General features: G+C 45.9%; 1 protein-coding gene across 1 annotated transcript in view; it reads right to left on the bottom strand.

Moving 5' to 3' along the window:
* Positions 1-227: 227 nt before the first annotated feature.
* The window catches only part of fbxl17 (F-box and leucine-rich repeat protein 17), a 253387-nt gene continuing 233474 nt past the window's right edge, over positions 228-20140 (bottom strand). Inside the window, exons 9-10 of the mRNA XM_036527484.1 lie at positions 15330-15472; positions 228-2096 (exon numbers count right to left, since the gene is read on the bottom strand). Coding sequence (XP_036383377.1) covers positions 1959-2096; positions 15330-15472 — 281 coding nt within the window. The 3' untranslated portion in view covers positions 228-1958. The remainder of the gene's footprint in view (positions 2097-15329; positions 15473-20140) is intronic.

The raw sequence follows: 20140 nt of genomic DNA, 5'->3' as shown, positions 1-20140 counted from the left end.
AAGGGAAAAAAAAAGAAAAAACAATACGAAAACGCCCAAAAAACAACACTAGTGTTTTATTTGTCTTTGCGAAAACCCAGCATTATATGTTTTCACCTGAACAAATCCAGGACCAAGTGGATTGGGACAAAGCGGAAACAAAAACGCGTATACGAAGACAATTAACAGCCCACCCCCCCCCCCCCGAGAAAAAAAAAAAAAGAAAAAAGTAAATCTGACTTCATGTAAAATATTCTACTAGTCACAAAATACGGTAGACATAATGCATTTTTAATTGATTGAAAAGCTTAAAGTGTGAAACATGTTCATCGGTACTGAGGCCTTTCTTTTCTCTCCTTCTGAACAGGTTCTGATATTACACACCATAGAAAAATACCCTGCTTATTTGCATAAGAGTATACCACTGACTGGCAATAGAATACAAAGGTAAGGACAGAGGAAAATGATGCGCTTTTTCACAGGCCTGACTCCGTCCTTTCTGTTCTATTGCTAACAGATAGAAATGCAGTGCTATACAACTAAAATTGTATATATGTACATATACTATATATACGTTCATATATTGTGGCTGGGACTCAATCAACATTTGACCTTAACTCTGACTGCCAAATATATCCAAGTGTTTTTTTCTATAAAAACACAAATCATGTTTCAGTGATGACCATACTTGCTGAACTGTGTTTAAATAAACACAATTGAAATAAACACTTGCATTTGATCAGGGGTTAAAGTTCAGGACACTTGCTGATTGATTCCAGCGCTGTGTTGTGTAAAATTCCATGCAGTACATACCTGCACGGAACCCCTGTAAGTTATCGTACAACCAAATGACCAAATCCAAACTATATATTACATAACTGCAATAGTAAACTGTTTTTTCTGACAAAACAGATTAGAAGGTATTACAAAATATTTTTACCCCTTATTTTTTATGGTAACAACTAAAGTATTACAGACCCAAACATTTGCCAAAAACTCCCAAATGCAACGGCGGTCTTAGATGGAAGGGATGGACATCTTGAATGCGGATGCGTTCAGTGCTGAAAGACCGCTCATGAAAAACATGCCTTACTGTTTATTTGAGCCTATTGAGACAGTGGTGAATATTAAACGTAGGAGTCAACTTAAGAATACAAGGACAATTCAGCCTCAAAGGAGTTCTCTCGTGGTTTAAGGGTCACCTCCTGAAGAAAAGTGGAACACCTGTTTGCAAATCTGAAGATGGTAACAATCTCTGAACAGCTTTAAAGATGAGGAGAAAGAGAGCAGGGGCATTTCCTATGAGTTCCATGATGTCTGAGAAGTTCGCTTTTATGCTCCTAATGGGACGCCAGTAATCTTCCAGGTTCCATGTTTTCAGGCTGTTCTCAGATCAGCTGGAGTAGGAAACAGGAGGGGAGCGGGAAAGTCGTTCTGGAAATTGTACACTTCAGTGTTCTGCAGAGTAAGGACAATCACTGCGGCGGGGCGTGTGTGTGTGTGTGTGTGTGTGTATGTGTGTGTATGTGTGTATAAACATAAAACCAAAGTAAAGATTTCTTTAGACCAGAAATCAAAACTGAAAGGAGCAAAAGTTTGAGGGTTTAAAAAACACTACAGATTTACAGAGTTCAAAGATGTGTGGGAGATGCTACAGGCGTGTGTGTTTGTGTGAGAGAGACTGCGTGTGTGTGTGTGTGTGTGTGTGTGTGTGTGTGTGTGTGTGTGTGTGAGGGTGGGTGTGTGCGCACTCACGTGCATGATAGAGAGTATGCACGTGATTATGAGGGCATCAGTGTAAGTGTATGAGCGTGTGTGTGTGTGTGTGTGTGTGCGTGTGTGTACTAGAGTATGTATGTATGAGAGCATCAGTGTGAGTACATATGTATGAGAGCATGTATGCGCGAGTGTTTGAGCGTGTGTGTATGAGAGTGTGTGCATCAGTGTGAGTGTGCGTGTGAGTGTGTGCAGCAGTGGGGCTATGATGCAGTGCTGTTGTTGGGGTTCCAGCCCATTTGATAGGCCCTCTCCAGCGTGCGCTTGCAGTCCTGCATGACAGTGCTGAAGACGATGTGGGGGTACTGCTGCACCAGTCTCTCCACGGTCTCCTCGTTCACCTGTCAGAAGACACAACAGCAGCAGGCCACAGTCAGATTCCAGCCAGCAGTACAGAACCTGAGGCCAATTAAGCGCTGTTAATTGGAGACACAGAATGAGGCATCCTTGTTGCCGTGGTGCCCCACGAGGCTGCTGTGAAAAAGCCAAAGGAGGCCGAGTGGAACCCTGTCAGCATCACTCTCACACTTTCTCTCTCTCTCTCTCTCTCTCTCACACACACACACACACACACACACACCCATCCACTTCAACTATTCTTAAAGATAATTCACCCAAGCTGCAAGGCTAGTTTACAGAATTATGTCTATAAGCAGGTATGAAAAAAACACACAAAACAGCACATTTTTCAGTCTGTTGCACTCCATCCCATAACTCATGACGTGACTTTCGCGGCTGTCACCACAGGGTGACTTCCACAGCTTTTACACATTGCCCATTTTAATAGCTGGGTATGTACTGATGAAATTGAGGCTAAGTACCTTGCTCAAGGGTACCCGACTGCACACAATTCTGCAAAACTAGAAAAAAACACTTTGACCTACCTGACCTATTAGAAAATACATGTCGAATTTAAAATCCTGTGTCACATTAATAACAGACTGAACGCACTGCAATGTATTGTTTAAAACTGGTTATCAGGGCTAACTGTTCTAGGAGAGACAACTTAAAAAGATGAGACCCTTAGAAGACAGACCAACCCTCATCACTGCTAATTCTCTACAGCGGCCAGCCATGAGTAAACACACCAAACAAAATGACTCCTAATCACAACTTTGAATCGTCCACTAATTGCTAGACATTGTAATAATAAACTGTCTGACATGGGAATGATAATAACCAAAAAAAAAAAAAGATTTGATTTGGCCTTGGCTTTAAAAATGTTTTTGCTTTTTTAACATTTCAGATGGATATGAAGTATCCTCAGTAACTTCATCAAATGCATGGGCCATGAAAATCAAACCAAATTCTTGCTTTTCTAAAAACAAAAAACATACTTGCCACTTAAGGTGGAATGTAAAGTCTGGACAGGCATTAGGATCATGTGCCTCCACAGCTGCTTGTTATTTCAACAGAAATGCCACGCTGCATGAAGGCGATTTACAGTGATTTAGGACTGTACAATAAACCAACACAGACCCCTGCCAGCTCTCAGCGAAAGCCCATATGAACAACATCTCTTCAGATTGTTTTTAATATTTTACAGTAATCTAAAATTACTGCACCACATATCTGGGAGTATTTTCTTATACTACCCCCCTATATTTTTTTATCTTCAAAGAATTGACGATGTGGATCAGAGAATTCCATAATATCGTCTGACAGGCAGCATGCCATTTAGTAACTGGAGAGGGGGCACAGCACAAGGATATAGGGAGATCTTTTATCCCTGGTGAAACTCCAGACTACCAGCATCTTGCAGGTCAAACGGATAAACCCCTGAACACGGACATGTTTCTCCTCCTGGCATTTGGCGTCACGCGTGCTGTATACGGCCGCACTCTTTCGCGCTCCTCGGCCGCGTATCGACAGCTGGCAACCGAAGCAAGCGTGACGGCAACGGAAAACAAGCACACAGGACGCCGCAACGGCGGGAACACAGGTGACCCGGGGATGGGACGTGCAGGTTTTACAGCCCGCTTTTTAAGACCCACTCTGAAATGCAAATGCACTCAATCACGGTGTAAAACGTACATTTACCAGCGGCCGGGGCCCCTCACAAGGAACCGGCGCACTTAAAAGGCACTGTAAAAATGACAAATCGTCACGCGGCCTCCAGAATGTGCTGTCGGCACAGCAAACAAAGGGAGTGATAGATAAATGATCCGATATTAAAAAAAGGCAGATAAATCACGCAGGCACGGCGCGCTTTACAGCGCTGCTACCGTGGGAGATGCACTGGTAAAAATGTCAGGAATAACTCCAAAGTGAACGACCCACCTGTGCTCTCCCTCCTGTTAGCATAACTTTACGTTTTACAGAAACAGTAAAAACATAGACCCAAACCTCATTGATGTGCAATAAAAAAAAATCAGCATGAAGACTACCAGGTAAAATTTGCAGGCCTTCATCCTTTTGAAAAGGTTACCTTTAAATTTTCTTTTTTTTTATTAAAAACGTTTTAATTATTATTCAATTTTGACAAAATTGAAAACACTGAAAAACAGGCAAGGAGGAATCTTTATCTACAAGCCAGATCTTCAAAGCAGTCTGAAATACAACAGATGATGTCACTGATACCCCTCAGACCTGAGCCCCATGCAGCAGCTGTGGGATGAGCCGGGGTGGCAAGCGAGCCTCATGCGTTTCAGAGGCCAGTGAACAGACACATGCTCCTCCAGACTCCACCAGGGGAACGGGACAGAATCCCACCAGACAGAACCCGCAGCCCGCAGCAAATGGGCATCCCAAATGTTCATCTCCCTCCGCTTGCAGGGGCAGGCACACGCGCTGCCAACCTCACAGCACATCACCCTGGTGCTGACGTTAATTAGCGTATGAACATTAAACGGCGTTTGAAATGACTGTACCTATGATATGAACATCAGTAAACCTGACACAGAAAGGGGTTCAGTAAACTTCCTGGTAGAAAACTCTGTACGTGGTTGGGCGCTTCTCATGCTCAGCAGTATATGTTGTCTGGTCTAAACCTAAGAAAGCAGTTTAAAATCCCAGGTATGCTCTGTGTTGGATGCCTGGCTTAAAGCAGGAGAATTTACAACGACTCCTAAAACCGACCACGGAAAACCTGAGGTCGTAAAAATTCCCAAATCCGTTCCAGTAGAGCCCCCCCGCCCCCCCCGCCCCCACCACCACCCTGCCATGTCTGATAAGGTGACCCTCATATCAGCATAAGGATGGTGGGTGGGGCCAGTCACTAGTGTTTAGTGGGACAGTGTCATAAGTCAGGGGTGAAGGGTCAGAGGTCAGCATCTGCCGATGCTGGTGTCGTCTGGGCTTTTTCAGAGGTGAGAGCCTGCTCACCGTCTCATCCTCAGAGGAGGAGAGTGAGAACGCAGAGCCAAAGAGCACCAATGGAGTTTGTTAAACGATGATCCAGCTGTCCAAAGCGTGACACCCATCATCCCACTACAGTACACAGAGATCACCTGACCAAGCACGCCTGTAAAAACTGTTTGAAACGTGCCTGGGTGAATTAGTGCCTCATGTTACAAATTCTGTTCCTTTAAGGTGTTACACGTTGCAGACTGAATTCCTGAACAGACAAGCTAAACACAGAAAACAAGAATATCATGAATAAGATAAAGCTTTCATTAAAATTCCATTTTGATGGAAATGTATCTGTGGAAGGTTTGTTAATGCAAAAAATCATGATATCACAGATGGGGCAATTAGCCAGTTAACCTCCACAGCAATAGCCTCAGTAAAGACTTGCTTTCATACAGTAAAAGCACCTCTAAAAAATGTATCAGTGGATCCTTCTTCCATGTTTTTACAGATGAAGTTCGCAATGAATGCAGACATTGGGTGTCTTGTGTTTAGCTAAAGTTTAGCTAAATCATCTTTTTCTCCATTTCATTTGTGTCATGTGAATCTGCTCAAACCTCCTCTAGCAGTTTCTCCTGTGCCAGTGATTTACTGGAGTGGATTTCAAAGTCTGGCAACAACAAGCAGATAGGCTGTGATCATCAGCAAAGGATGACTCTGGTTAAGGCCACTGATCATCACTGACAAAAAATTGTGGTTAATGTCAGTGATCATCACAGATTGAAGATTGTGGTTAAGGCCAATGATCATCACAGATTGAAGATTGTGGTTAAGGCTAATGATTATTACAGACAGGATTCTGCTTCAGGCCAGTGATCATCACAGGCAAGATTCCGTTTCATTTTTGGAGGGGCAGGGGTTTGCCACATCTCCGTTTAAAATGTGTGGATAAACTTGGGATTGCAACAGATAAACCAAAGAAATGGCAGAAACCTAAAAAACAAGACAAAAAAAACATGGAAACAGACATTACTGTTTTACAGTTCCATTACAACTGATCTGCTTCATTGGAAAGAGATGTTTAAATCCCCCCTCCATATCACATCCAACACATTGAGGAAAAAGGACAAAACAAAAACAATCATGCTGGTTGATTTTACAAGGTGAGGGAAAAAAAATCTTGTTTTGGGATCATCTTATCATCTCAAAAGTGATGCTTAACGTGTCGGCTGCCTCCTCGGGGCAGCGAACATCACTCTCCACTTAAACCCAGGGAGGATTTCCATTTGAAACAAAGTGCTGCCAGCCTTGTCCCACTGAGCCTGTCAGCTGAGCCTCAGTGCATGCTGGGAGTTGGATGGGTGTAAGACTGAGAGGGAGGCAGGGAGTAATTTGACACCACCCACATGCTACTGTGGTGGATAAAGACTGTTTACACAGCGGATAGGAGCGGAATTCCAGACATACACACACAGAGGCACGCACGCACACACGCACACATATACACATGCAGCCTTGTTTTCAGCCTTGGTCAGGGCTTATACCAGTTGTGTATACCCCAGGACTTGGTGTTTTGCTGAAGGGCAGAGAGGAGGCGCTTTCCACATCTGAAGTGGCCTCTGCGTTCAGCTCACCGCATGGAAGCAGCTGGAGAAATGATCAAGAGATCAGCCCCTGCTAAGTTTGAGGCCGCCAATCAATAGCGCATCTCTAAAATGGCAGAACAGAGAAGGAGCCACACTCAGCAAAATCGCCTTCCTCTCTTATTACCCCTGCCTTCTTACTCAAACCACAATTTCTGAGACTGTTAATAAAACAGACAGGAAGAAATAAAAAGGCAGCAAGGACTGGCACCACCACAGCGAGTACCATGCAGGGAGCACCTGGGGTCAGCAAGAGGGTGAAACGCAGGCTGTTGTCCTGGGTTTCTCACTGAGGAAGACAAACCCATTTTATGTTTGCTTCATTTGATAAGCCTCATTTGAAATAATGCATGTCATGCTCTCATTTGGCCTGAAAGGCAGCCAGCACCCAATTACACGGCCGTTTGAAGCTCCAGGAGAACTGTGGAGTGCACTGGTGGTGCTCTGACTCCCGCTCTCGCTCCCACTGCTGCCTAATCTGGCCGTACTTTTGGGTAGATGTTTGACCGGGTGATACTGCGGGACGGGCTGGTTTCCACTTTTTTCACTAAACAACTTGGAAGCATGTGAACAAAATGCAGTTTCATTTCAGTTCAGATGAGTATGTTCTGCTGATGAAAATGTAATAAGCATGTAGTAAACTCTGTAATTGCAATGGGAATACCTCAAATCTTCCTATTTAGATGAAAGATCTCCAAATAAGAAAAATCTTCTATGGCAATGTTGTGGGGCAAGTGAGGGACACAGCTCGAAATGGGAGCGCTTGCTAGGAGCAGTGGCCACCCCGCTCCCAAACCCCGAAGCCAAGCTCCTCCTCAGATTTAATGGACTTATTTTATTTTGTTTTCACGCTTCCATATGTGCATCAAACTTCCATATATCTACCACAACCTCTATGGTCATTTGGCCAATTTGATGCAAATCGCCACCCTCCTATTCTGAGGAAAATGTGCAGTCACACTAGACACACACACACTTGCACGCACACACACACACACACACACACACACACACACACACACACATTTGAAAAACCTTTAGACACCACCCACCCACAGGACCATTATTGCACATATGTGCAATTTGCACTGAATATTTTGTACTTGTCTGAACTCTCGGAGGCAATGCATCACCGCAGAAGCTTTATTGATTGTCTCGTCTTCCATATGAACAAAGCCAGACTAGGATTTGTTTAAAACCACACACAAACACACACATAGCTAAATGAGCTTCATGTATGCGTGTTAGCCGCGGCTTCGTGCGCATTCGTAGCATAGCGATCCTCACACTGTGCTGTGGCTTCCTTCTGGGAAACGGTGTCATTATTTTTCCTGTCTTGTTTCCTGCTGATGCACCCAGTTTAGCCCCACTGGTGTTTGTTTCCATTTTAATGAACCCAGGTACAGCGCAGTAAGCTGTGAAAAAAACACTCCCATTAGAAACATCTCAAGCCCTGAATTAAGTCTCTCCAGTATTACATAAACTAAATATCTCTGCAAAAGCAAAAACAAACGGGCAGCTCGGCGCGGTAAGACGAGACGCTCGGTGATGTGTACGTTGGCTGGGACTCTGAGGTGGCCCGTCCTGATTCTGTGGTGAGACAAAACATTCGGAACTGTTATCTTTTGAGGGAAATGGACTTGGCGTTCCGCGTGAAAGGCCAATAAAAGCCACGGTTATGCACTACGGTCCGCCTCCGCTGAAATCCCGCTCGCACATTGCTGCATGTTTTCCTGGCTTCTGAGATTTGTTTGCAGGGGCCGTTTAAAGTGCCGACACGGTTCGGCTCTGATGCGACTCCAGTGTTTTTTAGGACAGTACTAGTTTTTAAATACTGTTAACACCGCTGAACTAAACTCCACTCCAGTACTTAACACGTCTGAAGGTCTAAAACTACAGTGCGCTTGAGTTGAGATTCTGGCGCCAGCTGCACAGACACACGGAGTATTTAGGACTATGACGGACACGTTGTTTGACATGAAAGGGGTGCATTTTTGCTTTTGTCCCACAATGATCCACATCAAAGCCATACAGAGGAGAGAGCTGAGAGGGGGGAGGCCCGTCTGTTCTGGGGCTAAAATGAAGTGATTTGATTATTCTCACAGACTGGATCAATAAGCTCCTTTCTCTCGGCCGGGGCTGGGCAGCTTAGCTCCAGGGCAGAAACAGAATCAATGGTGTCAGAGACGGCGTGTCACTGCGGGCCTCTGATCCTGCCCTGATACACACACACAGAGTGTGAGAGTGTGTGTACATATATATATATATATGTATATATATATATATATGAATATAATGTACATATATGTACATATATATGTACACATATGTATATAGATATATATATGTGTGTGCATGTGTGTATATGTACATACACACATATATATACACACTCTCACACACATATAAACACTTGAACACATGCTTGCACACATAAACACAAACATACACACACATAAATTCTCTGACAATGACACAGAATCACACATGTACACAAACACATGCATCCTACACACACACACACACACACACACTCACTCTGATGAAAGGTTTGGGTGGTGTCTGTGTCTGCAGTTGTTTCACTGTGATCATGTTTCTTCTATGCTGCTTGATGACTGTAGTTTAGTCAGCACAGAGCTCTTCGAGCTGAACTCACCCAGTAGAGAGGAGTTTTATCACAGCCCCCATTTTAAACACAGCCGCGTTTCTGCGCCTATATTTCACATGGATGTATTCACAGCGTGTGATGCGTGAACCATATATGTGATTCCCACCGGCTGCCATGTAGCTTAAAAAGGCTTTTAATATGCCTCTGAGCTGAGCTCATACCAGTACACTCAGGCCATACAAACTTTCATGGTGGAAACGCCGTAAAAGAAAGAAATCAATCCTTCAGATGACAGCTTGGGAAGAGCATATGGGCAGAGATATTTGGGGCGGCTTGATTTCTGGACACGGCAAGAAGCTTTGAAAAGCTGTTACTTTAAATTCTCCACGTTTTGACACTTTCAAACAAACGTGTAAAAAAAAAAAAAAAAAAAAACAGAAGAGAGCTGCCAAGGAAAGGCGCTGCAGAAATTACTCACAGCGCTTTGTGCTGAATGACTGTCCGTATACTTTCTCAGATTGTCGGGGGGCTAAACCGAAAAAAAGAAAGAATGACACCATTCTTGACATTTAAATGCGTCTCAGATGAGGTGGTAGCAGAGCAGGAAATAACTGGAGAGCAGGATGAACTCGACACGTTATCATTTCCTTCGCTTCTCATTTTAACACATTAACAGCATGGACGGTACTGTAGCCATGATTTGGTGGCCTCAGAAGAAGACGGCAGTGAGCTGATTGCGAATGTGGATGGTCTTCACCTGAATTCATCCTTCTACATCCATTTTTCAAATCACAACATCATCGTAGAGTTTCCCGAACACACTGAGCCAGAGATTAAAAAGGCGCTATTAGCAAGAATGTGACCAAGACCTTTTTCTTCTCAATTCTTTGAAACCAACCTGCACCAGTGCAATTCTGCAAATGAGTTCTCTCACTCATGAATGCTGGATATAACACTGAAGTGGTTTCAATGCACAATTTAAACAGACTGCTTAAAAAAGCTACCCCTATTAAATTTCCATTCTCATATTCTGTTACATAGCCTACTCTGACAGCCAGCCATGGTCCTGCATATCAGAATCAAACCAGAGACACTAATCGCCAACAAGACTCTGCACTCCTTCCTGTCCATGCCAAGGAGTTCCTGTTACAAATGAAAGAGTTCTGGTGCAGGCCACTCAAAATGAATGTTCCTGAGTAGGCAGGCCCTGGAGAGTATTTTGGATAAGAGCGATTGGCTGTTAAACAGATTCCACAAGGCACATTCCACAGAGATTAGAATCACAATCAGGGCATTAACCATCTCACTCCCAATAAATATTCAATGAGCATCTGCCTTCACCAAGTCCTCAGTCTCAGCGATGCAAGGCCTTCCAGGCTTAAGTGTAGATGGCCTCACACTTTCCACACTAGTGAAACAGAACCTTGGATCCAGAGTGCACCCAGTGGTGTAGCTTGAGTGCAGATGTGGTAAAATATGACCGCTGGCTTGAATGTGAGGGTGATTACCTGGGCACCTAGGCCACTGCAAGTACACTGTGGACATTACATAAACATTTTAAAAAGCATATATATAACAGGCTTCAGCAATGTTAGTGGACCCTCTTATTTGTGTTCCATCAAGCAATAAAGTTGAATACATACTGGCTATGTCTGCCACGAAAACAAGGTCTATTCTGACAAATTGCTTGGCCCATGGAGGACATAACGCAGAGCTCTTGGAAATAGAGTTCTTCATTAATACACTTAATCCAGATGGGGCCACCGCGCATCCAAATAGATTTTTAAATCGTCCGAGACTTATCTATGAGAGAGCTAATTCCAAATCTAATTGAATTTGCGTGGGTCTGCAACTGTCTAAATGGGACTGACCCTGAACACAAAAGGAAAGCCTTTTTTTCTTTTTTTTTTTTTACCACAGAGAAGGTTGGCGATCTTAAACTTTCATATTCATCTCTCTGCTGAAGGACCAGATGGCTCAGAGAGCCAGAGGACTTTAAATTAAAACAGAATGAAGGAAAGAAAAAGAACAAAACAGACAGTACCAATATCAGTGGATCCTCTCATTTGTGCCCCATCTAGTGGCAGAACAAAGGTACTGTCATGACCTTGGGGAGCCAGTTATTTAGCTCTGGTGCAAAATGTATGCCCTCGACTTTAATCTGAGACAATCTGACGGGGATCCCAGCATAAAGTCACATGAAGAATAACTGAGTGTGACAGGGGTATATTGCTCTGTTGACTGTTGACCACTAGTTTTGCTACCCCTGCGATATGTATTTAATGTATCTCATCACAACAACCTTTCAAGTCACTGTTTATACGAGGAGTGTAAATACACAATAATAAATGAATTGTGCCTGTGTGTATATTACTAGCAGCAGTGCATGTATTTGTTAGAGTATTGAGTTACAGGGTCCTGCAATCTCAAAGATGAAAACAAATCAGATCTCATTTCCATGCCAATGCCTTTGGATTTTTCCCACAGTACCCAAACGGCTGGACGGTTCAGCCTTACTCACAGCACTAATAGCTATTTCTACTGCACTTAGGAGAGATGAATACAATCTGCTGACGTGACACTGAGCAATACTGACCTGAGAGAAAAAACCATCAAGATTTACATCCCTCCAAAATGTTACACAAATGCACGCACGCACACACACACGAGACATACACACACACACACACACACACACACACACACACACACCATGCTCCCCTTCCCATCTCCCCCCAACCCCCAATATACACACACATACATTTCTCTAAGCACATCCAGCAAAATGTGATCCTCTGAGAGGCAACACTCTTGGAATATATTTGCAAATTGATTGGATGCGTTTGAGATAAGCCATTCAAAAGAGAAGTACCATTCAGTACACCAACAAGATTTCACAGGCCCTTTTCACTACCTTTAAAGGCAGCTGGAGGGGGCAAAACAGGCATTTTAGGCCAGTAAATCTGCCTCTGAAATCTGTGCAGTTTAACCCTGTCAGGCAGACGGAGAGAGCTGCGGGTGCGATCCGTCCCACAGATAAGCTTGGAGCAGGGCCACTGAGGCAGCAGTCGTCTGCTTTAAATCACACCATCCGCTTCCTCGGTGAGAGAGCCCAGACCCGTGCAACACCCTGAGAGCAGCCAAGCACAGTTACCGTGTGAATCCCTGAGCGGGGGGATGGGGGGGGGCATCACATGGGCTCAGAGTTCAGTCGGGACACTCCTCATTTTTATGAAAGCCAGGTGAAATATGCGGACCTTTGTGAATTGAGCCCCCTCTCTCTCGCAACACCCCTCTCAGTCAAATATCCCCCCCCCCCCACCCCCACATACACACATACACACCCTCCCCCCACCCCTGTTCAGGTCGGCTGGGTTTCATTTCCTTTCCTTTATTTGGGTGGGGGGTTGGGGGTGGGGGAGGAGATTATCGTCAGCCCAGGGAAAAAAGACACAAGACAAGAGGTTACCGCCTCACTGATTTGCTGCCTGATCACTGAAAGCCCTCCTACAAATGGTCATTCCATCAGACCCCCCCCAACCCCACCACTGAACAGGGGACAAAAAGAAAAAAAAATACATTATTCCACATGTGTGGGGTCATTTTATTGGGGGGGGGACAGGAAATCGCCTGACGAGTTCAAATTAGTTAATGACATGGTCAGAGGTCTGAAGGACTTGACCTCACGCACGCCCAGGACGGAATCCAAAAAATAAGGGGTCAGTTCAGAGAAGTAGAGCTAGCGCAGTCTGAATTGGGGTCAAAGGTCACAAATCCCTGCCCTTGAAAAGATCATTGAAGCCATTTAGCAGCAGTGTGGTGTCATGTTTAAGGTTTGGTGCTCCAGGTTCGATTCCCAAGTGGGGCACTGCCCCTGTGCACTTGAGCACAGTACTTAACGTGACCCACTCTAGTAAATATTTGAGTCTGTGAATGAGGGAGGTGAGGGGCATGCTAGATAGGGGCATCCACTGGACAAATGAATAATGTCATTTTATAATATATACTGAGGAAGCCATCAGATGTGTTGACCTCATTTATGATAATTACAAAACACCCTTAAGTTCATACATGCAAGCGTTTTTCTGTTGGATTGTTAAAAGCGAGGGTGGGATAGTTCTCGCAGTGCTTTGTAAATACAAATTTGAATTGTAATCTCTCTTACACCACATTAGAAAATAACATCTGATTTACCAAGAAACAGCAGTGGGTAAGTCTCACCTCTGCTTTCAAAACATCGCAGAACAGCAGGGTCTGCACTGAGACAGAAAAGTGACAAACATATAAACCAAAGACCGTGCAGATGGGCATCACCATAACAGCAGATTATCAACAGATTAGCGCCTGGTATCAGATCTACCCCAGAATTTCACAGCTCTGTTCTTTTCTCCTCCACGAGGAAATCATTACAGTATGTTTGACAGGACTCGTCTGGCATTAAGCAAGACAGGAAGAGAATGAGAGAGTAGGGAGATAAGGGATGACTGAGTGAGTGTGAGAAAACAGAGAGAGTAGAAAGGAGAGAGATTTTAGCCTCCTTGCTCTCATGAGAGAACCCTGATTTGTGGTAGGTTTACACAGCGGGTGAGGTCTAGTTTTACACAGGCTGTGTGAAAAATGCTAGCATTTTCATGTAATCTTGGAGGGTGAAGTCCATAGATCAAAGGCTAGAGGCTAGTGGCCAGAGACCAGAGGCAAGATGCAAGAGATCAGAAGCTAGAGGCCACACTGGAGCTTAGAAGCCAAGGACCAGAGACCAGAGACCAGAGACCAGAAGCCAGAGGCAAGTTACTAGAGGCTATGAGTTGTTCAGTCTCTCCTCTAACTTTATAAGATGGTGACGTTTTGGTCTCTGTGCTTCTCCTGCCACAGACTGAAGACCCACCTCTTCAGACTGCATCGTAGCTCCCCTACCTAGTTACAACACTTAAATTCAGCCCTTTTCTGTATATTACTGTAGGCTATAATTACACTCTGACACAGGTTTTTATTCTTACATCACTTAGTCTGTATTCCGTATGGCAGCAGTTATTACAGCACTGTGTGATGGATTGACACTCAGATATGGTCAGTGGTTTTCTGTATGCACTCTCATTCATGTGGCTTCATTACATGTGCTTCTATACCTGTGGGTGTTGAGCGCCCTGGTTAAGAGTGCCTGCCTAATGACTGGATGTGAACGCAGATGGCGGTCCTGTTCTTCATATCAGCAAATGCGCAGTGTTCTGATCCGCTTCGCTAAACCGAGCCGGACCGGTCCGGATCCAGACCGTGTCCTCTGGTGGACTGGACGTAAGCGGACCGGGCCGCTGCCAGGGCTGACGCCGTGATCGCACTCCCGAGCTGTCGGTAGCTCTTATCTCGCTCGCTGCTGTTTGTGTCACGTCTGCTGGAGCCTGCGACTCGTATTGTTGCAACACAGAGCGAAGGTAAGAGACACCAGGCTCGCGGATTCTGGTGGGTCCTGGACCAGCGCCAGCCTGGAAGCTTTCCTCAGTGGGAAATCACTTTACGCATGATACATTCCCCATCTGCGCCTGGCTGCGGCTCAACCGCGCTAATCACGCGGCCTCTGACACAAAGCAACGCGCTTCCAGAGCTGCATTCACAGCAACCAGCAATGCCACTCACATCCACCGTTTACACACGCTAGCAATGATGTGCATCGGAATGACACTCATCACACTCATGTGAAAAGGGGACCGTGTGTAGCAGAGGTAGGAAATAAAACAGTATGATCATACATCTCAAAGATTTCATGTATGACAAGCTTTTAATGGCAGCATAGATTGGACTGTAGCACGAACACCATGCCATGTTACTAATAAATTTGTGATCTGGGCACATGCCTTTGTGATTCTTTCATGCCTTAAAGAAGGATAAAGAAGGGTCACACTGTGCCACATTCAACTCCAGACAAACTATGGTTGGTCCTTATCTGTGATCTGGCCCCTCCCATTCTTCTGAAGAGTCGATGAATGAGAGCTAGATATGACAGGCTTCAGGGGGATGGGCCAGGTCAGGGCCAGGCTTACCTTGTCACACCTCATGAGCCCCAGGTAGCGCAGGGATTTGCTGCTCTTGGCGATCTGGGTGGCACCCTGGTCTGTGATCTCCATGCACCATCCCGCGTCCACCGTCTCAATGGTGGTGCTGTACTGGCCTATGGCTATCAGGGCTGAAAGAGGGAGAGAGGCAGGGAGGAGGAGGTGGAGGAGGAGAGAGGAGAGAGAAAGGAAAAAATAAAATAAACATCTGTCTGTATCTCTTTCAGTGGTGGTTTGAGGCCACAGAGGCCACAGCTGAATCCACAGATTACATTATTCCTCCTGTGAGGAACATTTGATCATGACAGCCCCCTTCACCCCCCGCGCTCCCCCCCCCTCCAAAAACAAAAAGGCAATTTGTCAAAAGGAGACATCAGTCACACTGCGCAGCCGACCTGTTGCACACATGCTTTCCAGCCCTTTGCTTGTTTAGACTGCGGTTCAGACAATCCATTACACAGGTGGCAGGTGCCGGCGGCCAGCACAGGTTAGCCAGCGTGTGCTGTGAGCAGCTCTAACACTGCCCTTCCGCCCGCGACCTGGGGCACGCAAGGCCTCCTCCATCGGACAGGCGCTCAACTCCACGCACCTGCAGGACCTTCGACCAGTGGGCCAAGACGGTCCTATAATGGTCTGCTCAGCCGCACACCCTGGTGAAAATGTTTACTGAGAGTTTCTGAGGGGAGGAACGCATCCATCACTGGGACACGTTCGCTCCAGGGTTGCAGCCTGAGCCAAGTGACCAACCACACGCCACCACACCCCCACTGCCAGCGCATAGGCTTCATCACCCGAAAGGCTTGCACCGTGATTAATCTTTAGGTCGGGGCCCACCAACAGCTTTTGTAACCTGGTTATAACATCATTCTTACCCTCGTGTCTCAGTGGGTTAATGTCCAGATGGAAGAAGTAGAGTGAAAGACAGTGTGGAAGAGGATGAGGAGGAGGGGTAAGGCAGAGAGGAACAGACGAAGTGGAGGACATTGTTTTCTTTACAGCTTTAAGGGCTGGTGCAAGGCATAAAGGGGTAAATGATACAGCCCGCCCCCAATCTGAACCCAACCCGCCCGCCCCCTTCCCCTCACATCACCCCAATCCAATCCGCCATGGGACAATGCTGGGCAGATAGCTCTGTTTGCTTTATCTGCTGGGACAGCACACAGATTCCATCAGCATGCCCAAATCACGCTTCATTTAGATAAGGGCCACAAACACGCCCTCAACAAGCCAGGAACAAAGGACACACACACAGGGTTTATGACGCACGGTCAAACACAGTCAGCATACGCGCCCAGGTCACTCGCCCCCCAACACTCACTCTCGGGGTTCCTGTCTCTCTGTCTCTCTCTCGCTTTAAGCGCTTGTCCAGAACATCGCCGTAAGCACGGAGGAGGTGCTGATGAAGAGGTAAAAATAGCGGGCGTGCCGAGCGGGGATAACATCCATCAATCTTCCACAGGTCCATAATCAGCTCGATAAGGAAGTGCAGGAGATGGGGCGCAATCGATGCGCGTCTCCGCCCTGCACCTGGGCCTGCTGCCGCATGGGACGGGTGGCGGAGCCGGGCAGGGCAAGGCGACATCACCCCCCCCCCCCCCTTACTGCCACAGCAAATTTTAACCTGGACCTCTTTTCATTAAAGTGACTGAGGTATGACTGTCGCCTGCAGCAGGTTAAACTGGCTGATCACACAGGGGGACTGCTGATATTGGGGGCACATGGATTTTTACCTCCGGTATATCTGTCTTCCCTTGCAGACTCCAGCGAGAACAAGAAGGAGAACACATCTGATCTCATTTCACCCTTATGAAGCATGCATAACACCTTCATCACCACAGCGTATCAGCCTCATAAATCAATCATAACAAACACGAAAGCGTGAATTTTGGTCAAAGCAGTGACCTTAAGTGAAATTACGTCAAGTGTAGCATTTGCTTGCGAAAGACGCTAACAAAGGCGTTACGCGTGCTTAATGAAGGCTTTGGGAATACGTGACTTTTATATATTCTACACTGGTCTCACTTAAACGACTCCCCTGGTTCTGGGAAGCTGCTGGCTCAGAGACAGCAGGAACCCCGGGATGCTGAATCACACAGGAAGGCCCCCCACTGTGACGGCTCTGTGGAGAGCCCCGCAGCTCCCTCCCATTTTACGCCCGCATTAGGCCTTATTTACCCATCCGTGTTAGGCCTTATTGACACTCTTGTGTTAGGCTGCGTTAGGCCTTATTTACCCATCCGTGTTAGGCCTTATTGACACTCTTGTGTTAGGCTGCGTTAGGCCTTATTTCCACACCTCTGTTAGGCCTTATATACACTCTTGCGTTAGGCTACGTTAGGTCTTATTGCCACACCTCTGTTAGGCCTTATATACACTCTTGTGTTAGGTTGTGTTAGGCCTTATATACACTCTTGTGTTAGGCTGTGTTAGCCTTATATACACTCATGTGTTAGGCTGCGTTAGGCCTTATTGCCACACCTCTGTTAGACCTTATATACGCTCTTGTGTTAGGCCTTATATAAACTCGTGCGTTAGGCTGCGTTAGGCCTTATTGCCACACCTCTGTTAGGCCTTATATACACTCTTGCGTCAGGCTGCGTTAGGCCTTATTGCCACACCTCTGTTAGGCCTTATATACACTCTTGCGTCAGGCTGCGTTAGGCCTTATTGCCACACCTCTGTTAGGCCTTATATACACTCTTGCGTCAGGCTGCGTTAGGCCTTATTTCCATGGCAGCTCTGCCAGTGCCAGCGCTCTGACTCATGCCCGCATGCAGAACGCGATGCCCTCGCCCACGAGAGGGGCCGCAGCAGCAGATACACACGGGGGCTGGCAGTGCTCCTCACTATCCTGTCATCACCAGCACTGTTTTCCTTAAACAGACATGCCTCAAACACATGCCATATTGTGGAAAAAAAACAGCAAAATCAAAACAAGTTTAAAAAAAACATTTGTATGTTCCACAGTGTGGAAATTCCAGTACTACTTTGTCAGGCCTGGTGCGCAGTAATAACTAACACCCTATATAAGCTGGGTGCCACGGCGGTTATGTAAGACGACTTGTCACAAAATGGTTGATGGTCTGAGTCCAGGACTGCTTTTGTACTTTTGAGTAGGAAAGCACGGAGCCTGTATGGCTTCAGTGAATACCCAGCGGTAGACTTTGGAGATGAGTGAGTGAGAGAGTCAGTGAGTGGCTGTGAACTAATGAAATGAGAGGTCCCAGTGTTTCCACGGTTACTTCCTTAAGGCACAGCCAATATGCTCACTGGTCAGTATTTTCATAACTCTTGTTAAAAAAAAAAAAAAGCTGGCCTATGGGAAGCCTGAGTCAGTGGACTCTATGTGGATTCTGTACTTTTGCATTTAGTTGCTTAGCAGATGCTCTTATCCAGAGTGACTTTTTTTTTTTACATGCAATCCATTTCTACAGCTAGATATTTACAGAGGCAATTCGGGTGAAGTATCTTGCCCAAGGGTACAACAGCAGTGCCCCACCGGGAAATCAAACCAGCTCGGCTTATGAGCCCTGCTATTTACGATTACACCACACTGATGCTTCTTACCATTACACCACACTGCTGCTCCTTACCACTACACCACACCTCTGCTCCTTACTGTTACACCACACTGCTGCTCCTTACCACTACACCACACCGCTGCTCCTTACCGTTACACCACACTGCTGCTCCTTACCGTTACACCACACTGCTGCTCCTTACCGTTACACCACACTTCTGCTCCTTACCAGTACACTACACTGCTGCTCCTTACCACTACACCACACTGCTGCTCCTTACCGTTACACCACACTGCTGCTCCTTACCGTTACACCACACTGCTGCTCCTTACCACTACACCACACCGCTGCTCCTTACCACTACACCACACTGCTGCTCCTTACTGTTACACCACACTGCTGCTCCTTACTGTTACACCACACTGCTGCTCCTTACCACACCGCTGCTCCTTACTGTTACACCACACTGCTGCTCCTTACCACACCGCTGCTCCTTACTGTTACACCACACTGCTGCTCCTTACCACTACACCACACCGCTGCTCCTTACTGTTACAACACACTGCTGCCATCTATACTGAGTCAGTAGGTGTGAGAATTATCGAGAGGGCTGGAAGGAGTGTGTTCGCCTTTGAAAAACGATGGGATGAGCAGGCATTAGGGAAACGCATGGCAGTATCTTTAAAAGGAGTCTTAAAATGAGATTTAAAACGAGACATAAACGAGATTTAAAACGAGATGTAAATGAGATTCAAGGAGAGGTAATGGAACTGATTATCTCTTTAAATGAACTGCGGAGTTCGTTTTTACAGTGAACACAGTGAAGGTTTAGTTAATGCTCTACAGTCAATGGACCAAGCTCATCTCTACAGCTCAAATTACCCCCAGGCCCCTCTGTACCGGCACTCATCAGTGTTGAAGTGTGTCCAGCGCTATCAGTAAAAACGTACGGTCTGCAAATGTCTTACAATATGGAGTGGGCACCCATAAACAACACTTATCTGGCACCTTAGAACTCAGCTAGTGTGTACCACAAAGTGGTGTAGTGGATTTTAATAGCCGTTTAATAGTGCTATATGACATCAGTGCTCATTTTTTAGACCTGAAATGCTTTTGCTTCAGGGTAAAATCACTAAAACCATACTAGCTCATCATCCTGTTTTGTATATATTTCAAAGTGGCTTGATTCAGTTTACTCCCTATGGCCCCCAAGTTCCTTCAAGCTTCACTCTCACCTCTGTGCTGTTCAAAGCTGTATTCTGCACACAGGCGCCCCCT

Source organism: Megalops cyprinoides, chromosome 4, assembly GCF_013368585.1.
Source record: "Megalops cyprinoides isolate fMegCyp1 chromosome 4, fMegCyp1.pri, whole genome shotgun sequence".
NCBI classification, from domain to species: Eukaryota; Metazoa; Chordata; class Actinopteri; order Elopiformes; family Megalopidae; genus Megalops; species Megalops cyprinoides.
Note: the sequence above shows the minus strand (reverse complement) of the source record. Positions and strands in the feature narration are given on the sequence as shown.